This window comes from Channa argus, chromosome 14 (genome assembly GCF_033026475.1).
Source record: "Channa argus isolate prfri chromosome 14, Channa argus male v1.0, whole genome shotgun sequence".
Lineage (NCBI taxonomy): Eukaryota > Metazoa > Chordata > Actinopteri > Anabantiformes > Channidae > Channa > Channa argus.
The window spans coordinates 19,944,202-19,962,524 of NC_090210.1; the positions used below are offsets into that span (position 1 = coordinate 19,944,202).

General features: G+C 38.7%; 1 protein-coding gene across 2 annotated transcripts in view; it reads right to left on the reverse strand.

The window, feature by feature from the left end:
- Positions 1-18,323, reverse strand: part of LOC137140707 (zinc finger protein GLIS1) — a 44,684-nt gene that overhangs the window by 13,513 nt on the left and 12,848 nt on the right. For both annotated transcript variants that reach the window (XM_067529233.1, XM_067529232.1), the window contains exons 2-4: positions 13,502-14,604; positions 8,736-8,897; positions 868-981 (exon numbers count right to left, since the gene is read on the reverse strand). In XM_067529233.1, the coding sequence (XP_067385334.1) occupies positions 868-981; positions 8,736-8,897; positions 13,502-14,395 (1,170 nt within the window). In that variant the 5' untranslated portion in view covers positions 14,396-14,604. The remainder of the gene's footprint in view (positions 1-867; positions 982-8,735; positions 8,898-13,501; positions 14,605-18,323) is intronic.

The window sequence follows — 18,323 nt, forward strand, 5'->3', positions numbered from 1 at the left end:
TTTCCAATCACACAGCAGATAAATTGCTAAAAAAGAAGGTAAAACATACAAATATTTTTAATACATAGTAAAAGGTCTGTTTGTTTCTTGTTGCCAGGTCAATGAGTCTTTTGAGGAATTTTGTGCAAATAAAGTAATATTTTCTTATTGCCTACTGAAAACATACATTTTAATTCATTGATTCATTCAAGTGTGTCCATAACTTCATAAAAATATACAAGTTTTATCATTTCAACACATTTTCAGATAACAAAACATATAAACTTGAGATATAATGTTGGACTCAACCTATAAAGTAAAGTTTCTAAGGAAAGATCATCAGCATGTAGCAGTTGATCTTCCCAAAATATGTACAGTTGGAGAGTTCAAACTCTTGAAGAAAACAAAACCAATTAAAATTGAAGTAATAAAAGTTGCAGGATCTATTTTAAATGCAAACTTTTCATGCCCCTGATGTCAAGGACAAAAATGCCATGACCCCTAAAAAATAAAAAAATTTACCCAATATGCATAAATATTTTACCGTGCATCCAGATTTGGACAGTGACCTACATTTTATATGTATTTGCTCCTGTTCATTAGAATCTTAAAAATGTCAAATATTGTGCAAAAAGAAAGTATTGCAACAACCATACAAAAAAAATTTTCTGCTGCTTTTTCATCATTTCTTCTTTCGTTCGTTTAAACCCTTACTCACTGACATTTCACCACATCTAATTTAAGATATCAAACCTAGTCCAGTTTTCCACACTAGGGAAGGTTTTATTAATCAATATTGTGTTTTTCTAATGCTGGTGATCAGAGAAGTAGCTATATTCTGCTGCCAGATAAATGTCCAATGTGTAAAAACATAATTACTGTTGGTACCTTGATATCTCTTTCCTGGAGGCCTTTGGCGGAATGAGCTTTGACGTGTTTCCGCAACGAGCTGGGGTCAGTGTAGCGTTTGGTGCAGCCCGGAATCTGACAGGCATACGGCTTCTGTGAATGAACCGCAACAAGAAGAGGTGAGAGAAGACAGGGAGAGAGGAAATGAAAATGGAAAAAACACTGCTGCACTGCTACATATCATCAGTGTGTGAAGCCTGTGGTGCCATTTTGGGACATGTTGGACGTATGTCTCGCTTTCACTGGCCTTGACAACAACAAGACTACAAGCTGACATTTACTGTTAAAACACTGAAGCGTTTTATGCTATCACGATCCAATTTAGCGGCTGGAAAACAAGACTGACCAAAAGGGTTATTCTACAGTGTACGAACTGAATCATCTCTTCTGTCGTATACGAATATTCCAGAATATTATCCTTATTCATATACATCTCTTCAAAAAGAGACTTGCAGATTATAAAGACTTGTGAAACATTCAGCACATGATGTCAAACCAGCACGAGTTCAGTTAAGTCAGATCCACATAGGTTACAGGTATGATACGGTAAACACTTAGAGGGCAACTTCACCAATTTACAACTTGCTTTCTATGGCTTTAATTTAGGGTTTAAATGTACTTTAATGCTTTTAAACCTCCCTCGTACATCCCTATATTAAAATATTTCCCTGCTTGTAGCTGAAAAACTTCTTCAGATGACATCACTGGGAGGAGTTTTTTTATCATTAAAGGTTCAGATAATGTCATCTAGGGGAGTTCTGTAAGAGCAGGTTGACTATGATCACAAACTTTATAGTATAAGCAACTAGATAACACAATCTGAACTGAACGTTCCTTCAAGTGATGTCATCTGGAGGCATTTTCAGCATGAAGTAGGGAGATATTTTAACATAGGCGATAGTAGGGAGGTTCAGTGACATTTATGTACATGTAGCACGCAAACTAGAACCAAAAGAAGCCAGTTAAAAATCAGTGAAAGGAAGGACATTTTACTGTATGTGCTGCCTATAAGAAAAAGGAGTTTACCTTTCATCTGCAGGCTTAGGAAGAGGAGGAGAGAAAATAGTTAAGAATAATCGTTCAATGTATAGATGTACCTGTAAAGCTTGAGCCATAAACCAGTGCATTCATATAGTAAATCAGCACAAAAATGACTCTGCAAAATGCATTCATCTCTACATCATAAAAAGCACACATTTTCATAGTTGGAGACTGCATAAACATATTTGTTGCCTATAGTGAGTCTTCACTTGAATGTACGTTTGCAGTGAAATATGGTCTTTGCAGTGTTCACTCTTGTACTATTAGTCTTTTTAAAAAGCAGAAAATGCTTTTTCTGTTTCGTGGCTGGTCCTGTGAGACGCGTCTCACGATTTGTAATGTTTAAAATGAGCCAATTTACATGAATCTAATTCATTACTGAGTGTTTAACCAGGTGGCATGAATTAGCTTTTGATGAAAATACATGTGCAGTATTCAGTTGAATGTTTCACATTTAAGAATCACAATCTGGAGCAGGAGTAACAGCAATGCAGCATATGTTAAGATAATATTGCCCAGGATATTTTATAATCCTTACCAAGGAACCTACTGTTTATCAAATTACATGGTTATATATTAGTCTTTGTTTGATGTTACTTTTGACATTAAAGACTTGTAATAAAGATATTTTTCTACTGTAATGTAGAAACAAATGTAATTTGATCTTTCCTCTGCTTCCCTTTTTTAATCCCAAATTGCTTGTTTAATTCTTTGCAGACTAAAGCAATTAAAGTTTGCGTACCCTAGACTGAAATGGCAAAAAGAGCAAAAGAAACATAATATTTTAAGCACATTCAATAAGTACAAATGCTCCTTCATCATCAAAAGTAGCAAAAGACTGAATGAACAAGTTTTATTTATTTATTTATGACATGAATTGGAATCTACTGAGGCTTGGCGAATGCAGCTCAGTGGGTGAGACTGTGTCTGCGGTGTGGGGAAGACTTTAGAGGGAGCCGCTGCTGGTTTTGGGTATGGTGGACCCTCCTGAGAGAGAGAGAGACCAGGAGAGAACGGGATGAGGGTGGGGTTGTGAAGAAATGAAGCAGGACAGGTGAGTATGGAAAGGGGGCAGACATGGAGTAAGGCGGTGTACATGGTGGAAACATTTGAGATGTGGCCTGCTCCATGTCAAATGGAGCAATCAGGAAAACAGCTTTCAGAAGACTTTAAAATGAAACTGGTAAAGCTTTATTAAGTTGAAGAGGGATATAAAAATATTACAAAGCGATTAGAGGTACCGGTACCAACTCGGAAGACAATTATTGAGGAACATGGATGAAATAAGAGTCTTCCAAGAAGTGAAAATCCAAGATAAATAGCTAAAATAAAAATCCTGAACAAACAGCAGGGGACCTGAGAAAGTCCTTTGAGGACACAGGAAAAATTCCACCGTCAAGCGCCTGGATAGTTTTGGAGAAGAGGATGCAGTAAGCCATTGCTTACTTTTAGATATAAGGCAACATGCTTGGATTAAATCAAGAAGAATGTGAACAAAAACTGAATGAGTTGCAGTACAAGATTTTATAGTCTTATGAGAAGCTGAATTATTTGGATCGCTGATGTTTTGAGGATTATGTCTGCATCAGGCGCTGAAGCTCTGCATAAAGTGAAAGGAAGAATGAATGGAGATTAATTTCAGAAGATTTTAAAGCATAGCCTCGCAACATTGATCAAAAAGATAAAAATGAGGAGGCAGCTTCAATAAGACAATGATCCATATAAAAATCCATCTACCATATAAAAAAAAACTGTTTACACAGAATAAGGTAAATGTTTTATCAGCTGTGCTTGTTGTGTTATTCTTTTTGTGTTGCTGTGTTTAATGTTTTTTCATTTTATCATTATTTGCAATAAACTGTAAGCTAAGGTAACGTTACTCCCAAACGGGGTAGTGGGATTAAACATCTGACGCCCTTTTACAGATATCTTTGTGTTGAAATTCCGAGAACCCCTGAAATGGTGTAACTGCTCATTTTCATACTATACACAAGATACTGTATATCATAGAAGGTGAAAATGAACATGATGCAAATATGTGCTGGTTTCTGTGGAGATTACACTTCACAGAGTTACTCTGTTAGAAGAAATGATAAGTCAGTTCAAAGATGAACGGATTCTCAATTACCCTTTAAAGTACAGCTTTATTAACGAGAGGATGCGCAGCAGGTGAGGCTGATTGGATGGAAATGTATTGACAAGGTGACGGGAAGATGGAAGGAGAACTTTGAAGAGTTGATGAATGAGGAGCATGAACGAGAACAAAGAGTAGAAGAGGTGACTGGTGTGGAGCAGGAAGTAGCAAAGATTATTAAGAGTGAAGTGAGGAGGACTTTGAAGAGGATGAAGAGTGGAAAGGTAGTTGGTCCTGATGACATACCTGTGGAGGTATGGAAGTGTCTAGGACAGGTGGCAGTAGAGTTTCTGACTAGTTTGTTTAACAAGATCTTGGAGAGTGAGAGGATGCTGACGACTGGAGGAGAAGTGTACTGGTACCAATTTTTAAGAACAAGGGAGATGTGCAGAGCTGTGGCAGCTACAGAAGAATAAAGCTGATGAGACAATGAAGTTGTGGGAAAGAGTAGTGGAAGCTCGGCTAAGGGCAGAGGTGAGCAGCAATATGGTTTCATGCCTAGAAAGAGAACAACAGATGCAGTATTTGCTTTGAGGATGCTGATGGAGAAGTACAGTGAAGGTCAGAGGGAGTTGCATTGTGTCTTCGTAGATTTAGAGAAAGTGTGTGACAGGGTGCTGAGAGAGGAGCTGTGGTATTGAATGAGGACGTCTGGAGCGGCAGAGACATATGTTAGAGTGGTGCAGGACATGTATGAGAGCTGTAAGACCGTGGTGAGGTGCTGTAGGTGTGACAGAGGAGTTCAAGGTGGAGGTGGGTCTGCATCAAGGATCGGCTCTGAGCCCCTTCTTGTTTGCTCTGGTGATGGACAGGCTGACAGATGAGGTTAGACAGGAATCTCCATGGACTATGATGTTTGCAGAAGACATTGTGATTTGTAGTGAGAGCAGGGAGCAGGTGGAGGAAAATCTAGAGAGGTGGAGGTCTGTTCTGGAAAACAGAGAATTGAAGCTTAGCCGCAGCAAGACAGAATACATGTGTGTCAATGAGAGGGACCCAGGGGGAACGGTGAGGTTACAGGGAGCAGAGGTGAAGAAGGTGCAGGACTTTAAGTACTTAAGGTCAACGGTTCAGAGCAACGGAGAGTTTGGAAAAGAGGTGAAGAGGCGAGTGCAGGCAGGTTGGAACGGGTGGAGGAAAGTGTCAGGTGTGTTTTGTGATAAAAGAGCAGCAAGAATGAAAGGAAAGTGTTCAAGACGGTGGTGAGACCAGAGATGTTGTACGACTTAAAGGTTCTTAACATAAACACATTCAAGCATTTATTTGTTAAAAATTAATAGTTCTGATAATCAAATGTGTTAAACAATTAAGTGAATAGATGGTGCTAATGAGCTTTTGTAGACTGGCTAAGGTAACTGTTGTCACGAGTCCATTAAACGACCTTTCAGTATTGTAACACTGGCCGGTGAAATGTTTTAGTTCAAACTGTGTCTCAAAGGTGCTTAGTCCTCACACACGTTTACTTAAATGGTCAATGAAAACAAAGTTATAATTATATGTCCTTTGTATGTTTCTCGTGCTTATGAGATAAGGCCTCTATTTTTTTCTCTCTGCTGAATGCAATGCGACGCCGTAAAGGGGGATGCAAGCTTCTGAACCGATATAATTTTCATTGTTATTTTATGACAATATTTTTGTACACACTGTGTCACTTCTGATGATTAAAGAACAATTGCACATTGTTAACATTTGACTTGTTTCCATTTCAAACTGAGGGGATGCAAAGCTTTTTACTTGAGTGAAGATTTTCAAGTTCAGATAGATCTGGCATCAGAGCAAGTACTTCTCTATAGTGTTTATGAAAAATTGTGCAATATTGTGGTCTTATGAAACAATTTCTGAGAAAAACTATCCCCTGGGAGACACACTCAGGACTCAAGAATAAATGAAGTGCTGAGTTTTTTATCATTGTACACATGAGCTTGGTGGAAAATAAAGGTCTGAAAAGGAAATTATGTGTCAAAATTACATAAGTGTGTACGGTTAATCCATATATATTTGGACAGTGACACAGTTTTCATAATTTTGGCTGTGTGCCACAACAGTGGATTTGCAATCAAACACCAAAGATGTGTTGTACTTGAAGTGTAATCTACAGGGGTTTAGGTCATTTAAGGTTTTTACTACTAACGCATAAACTGTGTCGGGGTTTTTTGATGAATTGGCTCATAATTTTATGGTGTGCACGGTCATTGCTTAGTCGAATGTGCGTTACTCCTTCAACTATTTTACTAATAAGCAGATAATAGGTCTGCTGAAGATTTTAAGATGCTTAAAGGTTGTTGGGTTTTTTTTTATATTAGATGTTACAGTTTAAACAGTTAAGGCTGAAATGCTGTAACTTAACAATGACCAATCAGATTTTTAGGGCTAACCAGAAAACAAGTGAGCGTAATTCACCACAAACACAATCATTTTGCAAACGTAACTTAATTATTACGGTCTTAAAAAAAAAAAAAAAAAAAAACACGCATCTGAAATGGATGCTGGTGTGAGGTAGAAGCTGTAGAGACACTTCGTTGTGAGACTGACCACTGCGGAAACAAATGGTACTTAGCACGCTATTATTCATAACATTAGTAACACAATACAAGTTATTTAGTCAAACTTAAATAGCAGCCTTTTTCTGGCTGCTTGTTATACTATATTCAGCAGTTACTTACACTCAGACAATCTTCCACTGGGCCTCCGTTATGGCGCCAGATGTGTCTGATTCTTGATTTGTGACGCAACTGTGAAGCCGCTATTAGCCAGCGTGAAACCACAAAAAGGAAAAAACAACTTTCTTCGTCTTGTTGTAATAACACAGCAGCGCAATGCACAGCTCCATCTCATCCATGTAATAAGAGATCTGATTTGCTGGATTACTACTAAATCCTCTTTGCTTGTCAGCAGGAGTAAAAATAACTGTGGGTTTTTCAGAATAAATCAACAGCAGGTATGGCGTTTCACAATCCTAAAGAATGTTCAGTGGCAAATATACAGAAAGAGGAGGAGAGAGGGGAGCAGTGGCACTTTAAACTGTAAATGTAATTACATTTTTTTAGTGAGGGTATTGAGTGGGTTGACAACATTCCCATGCAAGAGCTACATCTACACTGGATAAAATATTTTTAGCTCTTGTTTATATCTTCTCAAAGCTTTACTGCTCAATCTCTTCCAAACATATCGCAGGTCAAATTAAACCAAAATGAACCTATGCAAAATAAGAGGAATGAGTCTGATAACAAAATGATTCCAACTTTATGGGCAACAGTATAGATATATAGGAAGTGAATCAGAATTAGGTCGTCATTAAATGGTGGGTTTGTCTTGCCACAGAGTTCCAATAGTGTTAAAGTGTAGGCAAGAAAAGTCTGTTAGGGTTAGAGAAACACGGTTTAGTTTAAATGTCTTATTCTTATTAAATGTCTTGTTGTGCTGTAAGATCAGACAGTTTGGTGGACAACTATTTTCAGTCTACACATTTCTAAGTACACCTAGTTAGATGTAACAACTAGAGTTATTACATTTTATGTAACTTGAATATCTTCACCTTTTGCTACTTTATGCAACTTTTTAGATGGAAATATTGTACTTTATTAATCTGATTTTGTCCTTTGACCCTTCTTGTCACATTTGAGTTGCCTATGATTGACACAGAGAAAGGCTTTATTTTTGTCTTTCATGTTTGGAGACTAAAAGGGCAAACATTGTTTTTCTTCTTCTGCTTTTTCTTCTCCATTAAATAAAGCATTTACATCCAACTCTAACTAGTGGTTAAAGAGCAAAATGCTGCTTATACACAAGTGAATGAACAAGGAGAATAGAAATTCTCAGGAAAGGTAAAAAGGAGCCTAAACACTATTTTGTACTTGAGTAAATGTTCTTTGTCACGATGAGACATTAAACAACATTCATAATAAGAACAGAAATGCATATCATGGCATGATATTTGGCACCTGGTGCACGAGAAGAACCTGCGACCTAAAAAGTTTGGATTTCAAGGAAAAGCCTGCTTTCTGTTCTCTCTCAGGCTGCATTGGTGGATTTCATAACTTTTGCGGTCAAAGCCTTAATTTATAGCCATTGTGAGCACGAGGGACACTCACCCCCGCTTCTCTAAGTCCCCTGATAACATTTCACATCAGTTGCATCATTTAACAGTTTTAGATGCTAAATTCTTCGGGCTGTTCTATGGAGTTTGACTTTCGATTCAATTCCTGCTTTTTAACCTCAATATTCATTCATCATCCAAGTAGTTAAATTTAAATTTCTGTGCAAGTGAAAATTGGCGTGTTGCCCGGTTTATTTTCATTATTAAGGTTTCAATCAAGTGAAACAGTGATCTTACTAAAGTGGAACATTTCATCTCTTTCTGTGCAGGTTTTTTCACACTACGCTGCTGCAGCTTTGAGTTTGGACTTGAATGAACTCTAAATGAATTGTGAAGTGTGACAAGAAAACCACTTGTAATGAGGTAATGTCTGAAAGGGCCTAAAATGTTATGTTGTGTGTATTTGCACTTTGACTGAAGATGACGTCCAACAGTATAAATGAAACAAATCTGTATCCCTGCTTTCACTATATGAAATGACAATGCAGAGCTAGTGCCTTCTGTGCTACAGTAAGTTGCTACTTAAGTGCAAAGATTCTGTCAGACAGAGGAAACAGTGTGTTCCTTTTTACTGACTGTGTCCAGGTGTGTGCGTTGGTGTTTGGCCCGGTCACTCGAGTTGCTGAAGGCCTTTAGGCAGCCGGGGTGCTGACAGATATACGGTTTCTCTCCTGTGTGGCTCCTCAGGTGGATCTTCAAGTTCTCCAAACGGGAGAATGCCTTGGAGCAGCCCTCAAACTACCGAGAGAAACATAAAACATATTACAAAAACAAGATTAATTCTTGTTCTTATACACTTATAAAACACAACACCATCATACAACAGACCCAAGCTTGAATATTGCAGGGCTGTTGTATTGGACAACACAAGTACAAGTGGTACCTTGTAAAGTGGCAGCTGTACAATACTACAAAGTACATGATGCATCAATGCATATTTGGATGCACATTTTATATATAGCATTGTAAATTTCATTGGAGCTTTATATGACTTCATATACCTGTACATCCCCGCCCATTAATCACAACTATACATTCTAGGTTTATTCCACTTCTGGTGACAAGAAGGTATTAAAACATCAGAAGTTTTACCATCCTGCACAAATCAAATCCCTTTGGTACAGTTGAACTATGTCGGCCTGCAACTCACGTATACTGAAATCACATTTTCACATTACAGATTGGTGAAGTCTGATCCAACAGGAACGAGTAATCACATGAAACAGCAAAATGAAACAAAACCACCCACCCACACCCACACCCACACGTACATGTAGGTTCTGGTAAAAGCGTTTCTGTTGTACTGTAGCCAGACAAGAAGCAATATCAGCGTCAGCTAAATACACTGCTGGGCCAAAACCAGACCTATATAACTTTATAGAAACTCTGTCACATTCAATCTCATCTCTCACGGAATTTCAAACGAGCCGCGGTGTCATAGTTGACATGCAAGTCAACGTTTCAATGGCAACATTTTTCAGCAGTTGTTTTAAACCTCCTGCAACAGAAAGGGGAATCACAGAAGGTTTAGACACGAAAACATCTGCATGGATTCACTTCATGTGATAAATTCAATAGATGTTGTATGTTGTCAAAAATCCCAAATAAGTGTCATCTGTGAATTACAATGATACGTATAGATACAACACAAAGGCACGAAAAAAGGACCAGTGTTTTGTAAGTGGGAGTTTAGATGAGATCTTGGTCTGATTCTTATTAAGTGTTTCATCCTTTCTAAACTAATCCAGAGGGAAACATGGAAACAGTCTTTCTACCTAATATTCATTCCAGGTTTTTTTATTAGGTCTCGCTAATGAGTCAGTAAATGTCAGTCACCTCATTTACTTTAGTGAATAAACACTACATCATGCTGATTGATTAACGCAAGGCTTACAAAAAAAGCGCTCAGCACAAAACCTTAAAGGAATCTCCTATAAAAATACAGAGCCGTAATTGAAATACATGTTCAGACATGCAACTGGGAACGAAGAGTCTTTGTGTCCTGGAAAACTGAATCGCACTAGATTTAACATTTTGCATCTTTATGTTCACTGAACTGTGAGGCCAAAATCTACAGAAACAAGCAAGTGGGAGTCATTTGAAAAAAAAAAAAAAAAAAAAAAAAAGATGTTGTCTTGTGTTTTACCGCTTTAATACTGCAGTTAAAATGCTATAAAAATCAACCAAAGGAAACTGTGCTTAAATAGAAACAGATTTTAAAAATCCTTGAGTAGAAATTCAAGCACAGCTTTACTTAAACTCCGGTAATAGTTTACATACTTTATTTCCTCAGCATGACAGCATGCATGTGTCTTCCTAAAGTCTCTATTACTAAAAGTATAATGTTTCCTTCATTTTTATGTATGATGACAAAATGAAAAACAATACTAATAAACTCAAAGAAGCTGTACATTAATCTAAACCTCATATGTGATCCTAAAGATCAGATACTGTTTTGTCTGTAATTTTAGATGTTTTTGTCATTACCTAAAATCAGTACGACCATTTGTCCTGTCTCCCATGTTAAATAATTGATTTGGGGGATGCTTTATTAATACTGTGCTATGTGTGTTTAAAGGATTCGGTTGCCAATATACTGTATTTTGTAATTGTCATTTCCGCTAGTCCCAAGAAAATGCCAACAACTCAGCCAACTGATAAATCTTTAAAAAACAATGAGGCTGAATGCTTTTCTGAATACAGGGTATTGTAGTTTTAACCAAACCTTAGTCCAACAGGACTATTTTCAGCTGTGGATTAATATACATTTCATGCATCAGTAGGGATGTTTGCCCCCCCAACATTGTTTACATTGTTTATAGTTGCTGAAACACATTGTAAACACATTTATGACCGAAGTTAAGAACAACACTGGATCAGACAGTTATTGTCACTTAAATGCAAACATTTGTTGTTTTGGGCCAACAGCTAAAATCACTGCCTCTGTTGTGTTCTGCTGGAAACATTCTAAACTGTATTTATGGGACGCACTCAAAATAAACTACAGTGCCCATGTTATGCCAGTTGAATTATGAGTTTTTAATAGTTTACAGATAATGGAGCTCTGTGGCACAGAGGGATATCAGGATTGGCTACAGACAAAACTTAAATAGTTAGTTGTGATCATTTGACGGGAGTTGTTGACAGTATGAGAAGACTTATCCTTTAATTGAGTGCACATATGAATGTCATTTCAGCTTTATAAATTATGAATGATGGCTCCACCACGGTGCGTTTAAAACTGCCTTAGGAACGAGTGTTTAGTGTGGGAATGACACCTGTTTAATCTGAGACCTGACGTTACGAGCCGGTAAAAAAAAAAAAGAAAAGAAAAAAAAAGGCGGAATTCATTAAAAAACACTGACTACATTCATCCGATATATTCATTTTCCATTGCAGCACTAGGAATGATTTTATTTACATGTTTTGGCCGGAGAGCTTTATGAAAATGAAATGACGTTATTCACGTAGTTCGAGTGTGACTAATGACAATTTTTTTGTGTGTTGGTGTTGATTTATTCTTATTAATATGTTTGCAGGCAACTCTCCATAGTAATATATTTACAAGCTGGCAGCAGGTCATTTTAATGAATTAACTCATTTAAGTACGTGTCCCTCAGTGAAAACGTCTGCATAAATTATAAATCAGAGACTAAGCTGATGACAGCTGTGGAGTCGCTAAGAGAGTTACTCACTTTCAGTGACAGGGATTTGGCACCGGACCCAAGGTCATCATGGCACAAACGTGTTCAAGTTGCAACAGTTGTGTCTTACAAAATGACTCATGACAGGAGTGATGGAGGGTGACGCTACGCTGGGTCTCAAAGTTGTGACTGTTATGACAAAATAATAAAGAAACATCACAGTCTCTGCCTAAACCCAGATGTGTCCTTGTTTTTTTTTTTGGTTTTTTTTTTGCCTTGTATGTGCAGCTTGATTTTTTCACAATGAAAAATTCTTTGTTGCAATTCACTGTGTCATTTTGCAATCATAGTTCTTTAGTTCTATAATTACATCTGTGCAATCTGGTCCATTACGATACTGCTATAAAGTCTTCTTTTACACCTATAACTTTATTGTGTCAACACATATATAGAGGTGTTAATTCTATGGTTAATACACCGAATTGCCACTGAAAACTCAGTGTTTAACACATAATTTAGTTCAGCTTATTTAAAGCTTCCTGCAGATTCACATTTAAAAGAATCTACTCTCAGAACACTGGGTAGCCTTTACTGTGAAGCAGCTGCAGGAAACAGTGTGTCTGTCACAGAAGACAGGAAATTGTCATTTACCTTTGTACAACACTAAACATGGAAACAAATGCTACCTAATAACTGCAAATGAATTGCATTTGTCAGAATAAACACAGAGAGGGGTCAGCTGGTTCTTGAAGGCTCAGCTCTACAGACACATCCTCCATTCATTCAACACTGCCACGTTTCTTCCTCTGGCATGCATGAGTAAGGGAAACCTGTTGTGGGGAGAGGAAACCGTTTGATCATGTCTCTACCAGACTGCTGAGCGAAGTCGAGACGCACTGTAAACAGGTTAATGCCTTTCAAACCCAGTTAAGGCCCTAAATGCACCATCTGAAATGAACATAACGTTGGAAAGGGATGAGATACACTGTATTTTGCATGAAGCTGCATGAGTGAAGCGACTAAAGATGTTCTGTTCTTCACCGTGTCACCTCTGACTTAAAAGGTGAATCTCACCTCTGAACAACTGTAATTGAATAGCTCAAAAAACTGATTACAACTTCATTAGTACAGTTTAGCAGTACAGCTTTTTCTTCAGCTGCATTCACTGAACTGATTGCATGTTGTAGTGGTCCTGTGTGAGACTCTTAGATTCTCCTCCAATGTAGCTTTATGCCTTATGGCTCAAACATATTGCTTAAACAATGCCAAATGTAACCGTAATTATTATAACATGTTGAACACAATGCATGACAACTTTAAATTCAAATCACGTTGTAAATGCGTGCACGTGAGAGAGGCTCCCAGGAACAACAACCCTGGCGACTGTTCTCACAATAAAATATCATCATGGGCTCACACCCCTTTGCCCCCAACACCCCCCCTGCCTCTGGGGTGACTTAAAAGAGGGTCGACAATGCCCCCACACGCTGGTATGGTGCCTTTAATAAAGAATAGTGAATCCACACATTGCTGCAATAGTCCTGCCTTGAATGTGCAGAGTAAACACAGTACTTAGTGTCCAACCGACTGTTTTAGTGTGTGAAGTGCAGAAGAGTTACATTTGTCTTCAGTGAATGCTTAGCAGTCCAAAAATGTATTTCCTTAGAAATGAGAATCCTAAGAAAGACACTGACTCACCATGCATTTGTTTGGTTTTTCTCCAGAATGAACCCTCATGTGGATGAGCAGCTTGTAGCGAGCGTTGAATGGTTTGTGGCGCCGCACACAGCCGGCCCAGAAACACGCAAACTCCTCCCCTTTACGCTGGTCGATGTGAACCTTCTCGATGTGCCTCACCAGCTCCTCCTGACTGCTGTAAGTGGCACTGCAGTCAATCCAGTGACAGGGCTGCTCCCCTGTGGGGTCCTGTCCGATGGGCCTGTCAAGTCTAGGCGAGTGCAGGGGGGTCTGGGTGTTGTCCTGACTGTCGTGGCCCTGGAGAGGCTGGCCAAGGTGAAAGAGCTCGCCCTGATGGCTGTTCTGGTGAAACGGCTCCTTCTTACATGATGAGAAATCATCTGCAGGCTCCTGTTTTATGGAAAGATACTCTTCTTGTAACTTCAGTTGTTGCTGAGATGTTTTGTTGTTGACATCGGAAAGGGGCAAAGAAGTAGCAAAGAATAAAGGTGAGGTGGAGGTAGAGGAGAGAGAGGATGAGGGAGGGCAGAAAGAAGGAGATGTAGTACAGTTGGTGAGCATGTACGACAAAGGGAGAGAGGGCTGGGGGTAACCACCAAACCTCTGGGTGTTGCTTTTAGCATCTGTGTGTGCTGCGGTGGCAAAGTCCTCCATAGACTTGTCTATGTGGGAGCCATTAGTCTTACAGTTGAGCAAGGAGGTGAGGTCTCGCCCGAGGGAGGACAGGGACAATGACGTCCTTGGAAGACAGCACAGGCCACCCGAATGAATTGACGACTGACAGAATCCGCCAGAAGACAACGGTGCCTGAGGGTCATCTGCATCTTCAAACACACTCCCGAAACCAGGAAGAGTCAGCTGGACGTCTGGAGGCCCCAGGTCGGGGGGCCACATGCTAGCCCTTGCTCCCCTGACTTCCACCAAGTGATTGCTTCAGTAAAATACTTGATGGCAACTTTAAAAATCCATTAAAGGCAAAACCCTCCACAGCGTCTTTCAGTATTCGGATGAAATCAAATTAGATGGAACTGCTGGCATCTTCTGCGTGTGCGATCGTCTGTTATTTGTTCCAAACTGCAGTGTGGTCAGGCATCTCTCGTGCTCTGCGGGAGACAGCAGCCAAACCCATATGAGTCATCTTTAACGACAAAAATCACGAATAAAAAAAAAAAAAAAAACTTCTGAAACTAATCATGTAACAGATTTTTGAACAAGTGATGGAAGACATACTCAGGCTTTTTACTTCAATACAAATAAAACTATATAACAGTACATCTATAAGTCCTGCATTCACAATTAACTCAAAGTACAGATCTATTAGCAGCTAAATGCAGTTGAAATATGAAAAGCAAAAGTACTTATATTGTTTCTTTAACAGTTCACAAACCAACTAGTTTGGGAAACACTGGCTAAATATTTAATACGGTTTTGTCATTAATTTCATGGCATGGGATTAAAATTCGGTTGCCATACACGAATGCTCTATTTATACCAATAGATGCCTCTGAATCATACACACTGCACTGCATTTTCCATGCGTTATTCTTCCTTGTCCTCCAACCACCTGCATCAACACTACGTCGTCCACAATGCAACTTGAGACCACAGTTCGCTCAGTCAGGGATTTGGGTGTTTTATGCTAGAAAAATAGCAATGGACCTTTAGCCTCAGGCCGAGATGAGGAGTAGGCTACAGAGATGTGATAAGATCACTTCTTACAAATTTCACACCCTTGGATTTGTTTTCCTTTTCACATTTATAGTCTTCAAACAATGTCAACTAAAATTATATTTTTCATGAATAACTACTCAACAAGACCTGTGTACAGCATTCTCATCCGTGAAATTAGTGATGTACTTAAGTTTGTTATGTCCCACCACACTGTTGATATCATTCAAAGGACTCAGGATGCTTTTTGTGACGATGCAAAGCAATGACTCGGCTATTTTGACCCTTTGCCACGCCATAAGGGCTGAAACATGAAACCCAAAATGTGTCGCTCTGAAGGTCATTCCCTCATTCCCAACTTTTTGGTTAACCATTAACAACTAAGAAACCAGTGACCACATTTGGATGACTTAAAAACCCAAACAAACTGCATGGCCGACCCTCTTCAAGCTTCAACCAAACTTTTCTAAGCGCAACACTGCAGCAAGTGTATACATGGATGTTGTTTCCTTTGAGCTGCTGCGACGGTCCAGACTGCTCATTCCTGCAGACATTAAGGCCACCACTGCAACAAACAGCCAGGCTTTGTGCGGCAGCTGATTGCCTGAAACCTGGTCCAGATGCTTGTTAGGAGAAGATGAGGAATGGACCACATCACTCTGCTAGTGATGCAAGACAGGGAGGCTGGAAAATGGTGGGTCAATCAGAAGTTGCCCCACCCCTGTTCGCAGATACAGTAGCTCTACTGTGCAAAACCCCTTGAGTGTGCATTGGAATAGACTGTTCCCTGCCAGATTGATTGATCTAATTTACAACAGGATCTCTGCCACTTGTAATTAGTCATTGGAAAGACTGAATCTGATTTTTATTCAGATGGCTATTTCATGAGCCAGAAAGTGACACAGCTCAGAAGATGAGTAAGTTCACTTCTGAAGTTATATTAGTGTATAAGTGTAGGTTCATGCCCATAGTTTCCTGGTATAGGCTGGTTTATAGTTTTATGATTCTTCCTGTAAATTGCTGGAGTTCCCCCCACCTTCCTCATGTAGCAGACCAGTCATGGGAACTGCGGTTAAACCCTAATTAGAGGGGTTTTGATATGTCTATGTGTGAATGGGTTGAGCCAGATTAATGATAAGAATGTAGCAGAAGGTGGTTTGGTATGTTTAAAATATAATAACTGCAAAGCAGTGCCCGCTAGCTCTGCAAGTTAAAACCAGTAGAGTTTTAAGGGCACACGATGGGATTTCACATGCAAATAAAACATTTCATGCACTAGAATTAAAGAATAAATGTGATTAACCATTTCTTTCTTTATCTACACAGCATCACACTATCTGCATGTAAACATCCACTATGAGTGAAATGCAGCAGCAAATATAGCAAAAAGGGGATTTTTTTTTTTTTTTTTTTAGCAGTGTCTGGTCACAAACCACTTTGGTCCTAATCCAGAAAGAAGAGTCAGACAGTAAAACTAAGAAAAGTGACCCACAAAGCCTCAACTGAGCCAGCAAACGTTAGAAAATAGCAGACCCATCTCATGTGGTGTCTTTTAAAGTCTCACTTGCTGAGGTTAGCTAAACACAGCTGTGGCCTTTCAGGACAAGCAAATGTGTACTTGTCTCAACAATAAGCACTTTGGTGCTTGAATTACAAACTTTTTACAAACTTAAACATGGGAAAAAGATCCTTATTGAAATGAGAGATGTGAATACACAAACAACATTTTCCTAATCCTCCTCCTACTGAATACTGAAACATTAGATCCTCTCAATACACTCTCACAAACGGGGGTACAGTTGGGGTCCATTTCTGTCTCCCAAAGTACATTCTAAATTAATGAATGAGTACAATTATTACTACAAGGGTACAAATAAGTACCAGTGTGAAGGGTATAAATGTGGCCTTCTTACGGGGTACAGCCCCAGTGACAAGGCGTTGTACACATAAAGGTAAAATAATGGCACAATGTTCTGTGAGTGTACAGCACATCTACAGTACCGTACATTATCTAAGGTATATTATACAAATAAAATGTTTGTACACCATAGCTAATTATTTTATGTCAATGTTTTTAATGCGACATGTGGAAACAGCGGTGTACGTTTAGTAAGTCCGAAGACAGAACCGCTCATCACTCCTGCTAGTCATTCTTTTACAGTTGCACTAATCAATATTGTGCATTAGCAATGGATTTAGGACACAAAATGATCACAAAGAGTGGACAATCTTCCAGTTTGTACAGTATTTAATTGCATATTTCTATGCATGGTTCCTTGCTTGTGTAGTACTTTTGGGCATTGCTTTTGATGCCACTAACAAAATAAGATCACTGGCTTTATTATCATTTATTAAAATTCAAACCTGAAGCCGCAATCATGGCCGGACATAGCTTTTTCTGCATTTGAATTAAAACCATATGCAACCAAATGAGTTTAAGAAGACAAATCTGCGTGGAAGACTTTAAAACACAAGAGGACAGTTTTTGTATGTAGAAATACCAAGGTGTAGTATATTTTTGGTTAGAATTTTATGTTTGCAAAAGAAGTAAATCTCATAAATGAGCCTGGCTGCGCTTTAAACAAATGCGAATTATGTAACTAGTTTCATTACCGTCACTACACAGGACATGAGAGGCCAGTATCCGGGTTGGCCAGAGACTGAGAGTTTACACTTCCCAAAATGATTTGTGTTTCAGGACCTCAGTTTTTAAAATGGGTAATTCTGTGAAACCAATTTAGCAATTTAGTGGGATCGATCTTTGCTAATAAATCACAATTCACTCTACTTTTATTAGTTTATTTATCCAGAGGAAATTAAATGAGCACTTTTCTTGCCTACTGTAGACTACTACACCTTTTACACACATTTTGCACCTGGGAAATTTATTGCATGACTACATATTACTGGAAAACTCTGTGCAGTTGGTTGTTATTTAATCATTTCCCCCCAGCTATGATTCTAGCCTTGCAGATAAAACACATTGACTGTCCAGTATATAACATTAAACCTATCAAACATCAGGATGTACTGAAGACACTAATTTCCTAAAGAGGCCATATTATAGTTAATGTCAGCATTACAAATATGGCCAAAGGTTGAGGTGAACACATGTTTGCATGCTCACTAAGTGAAAAGTACAGGTTATAGTCTG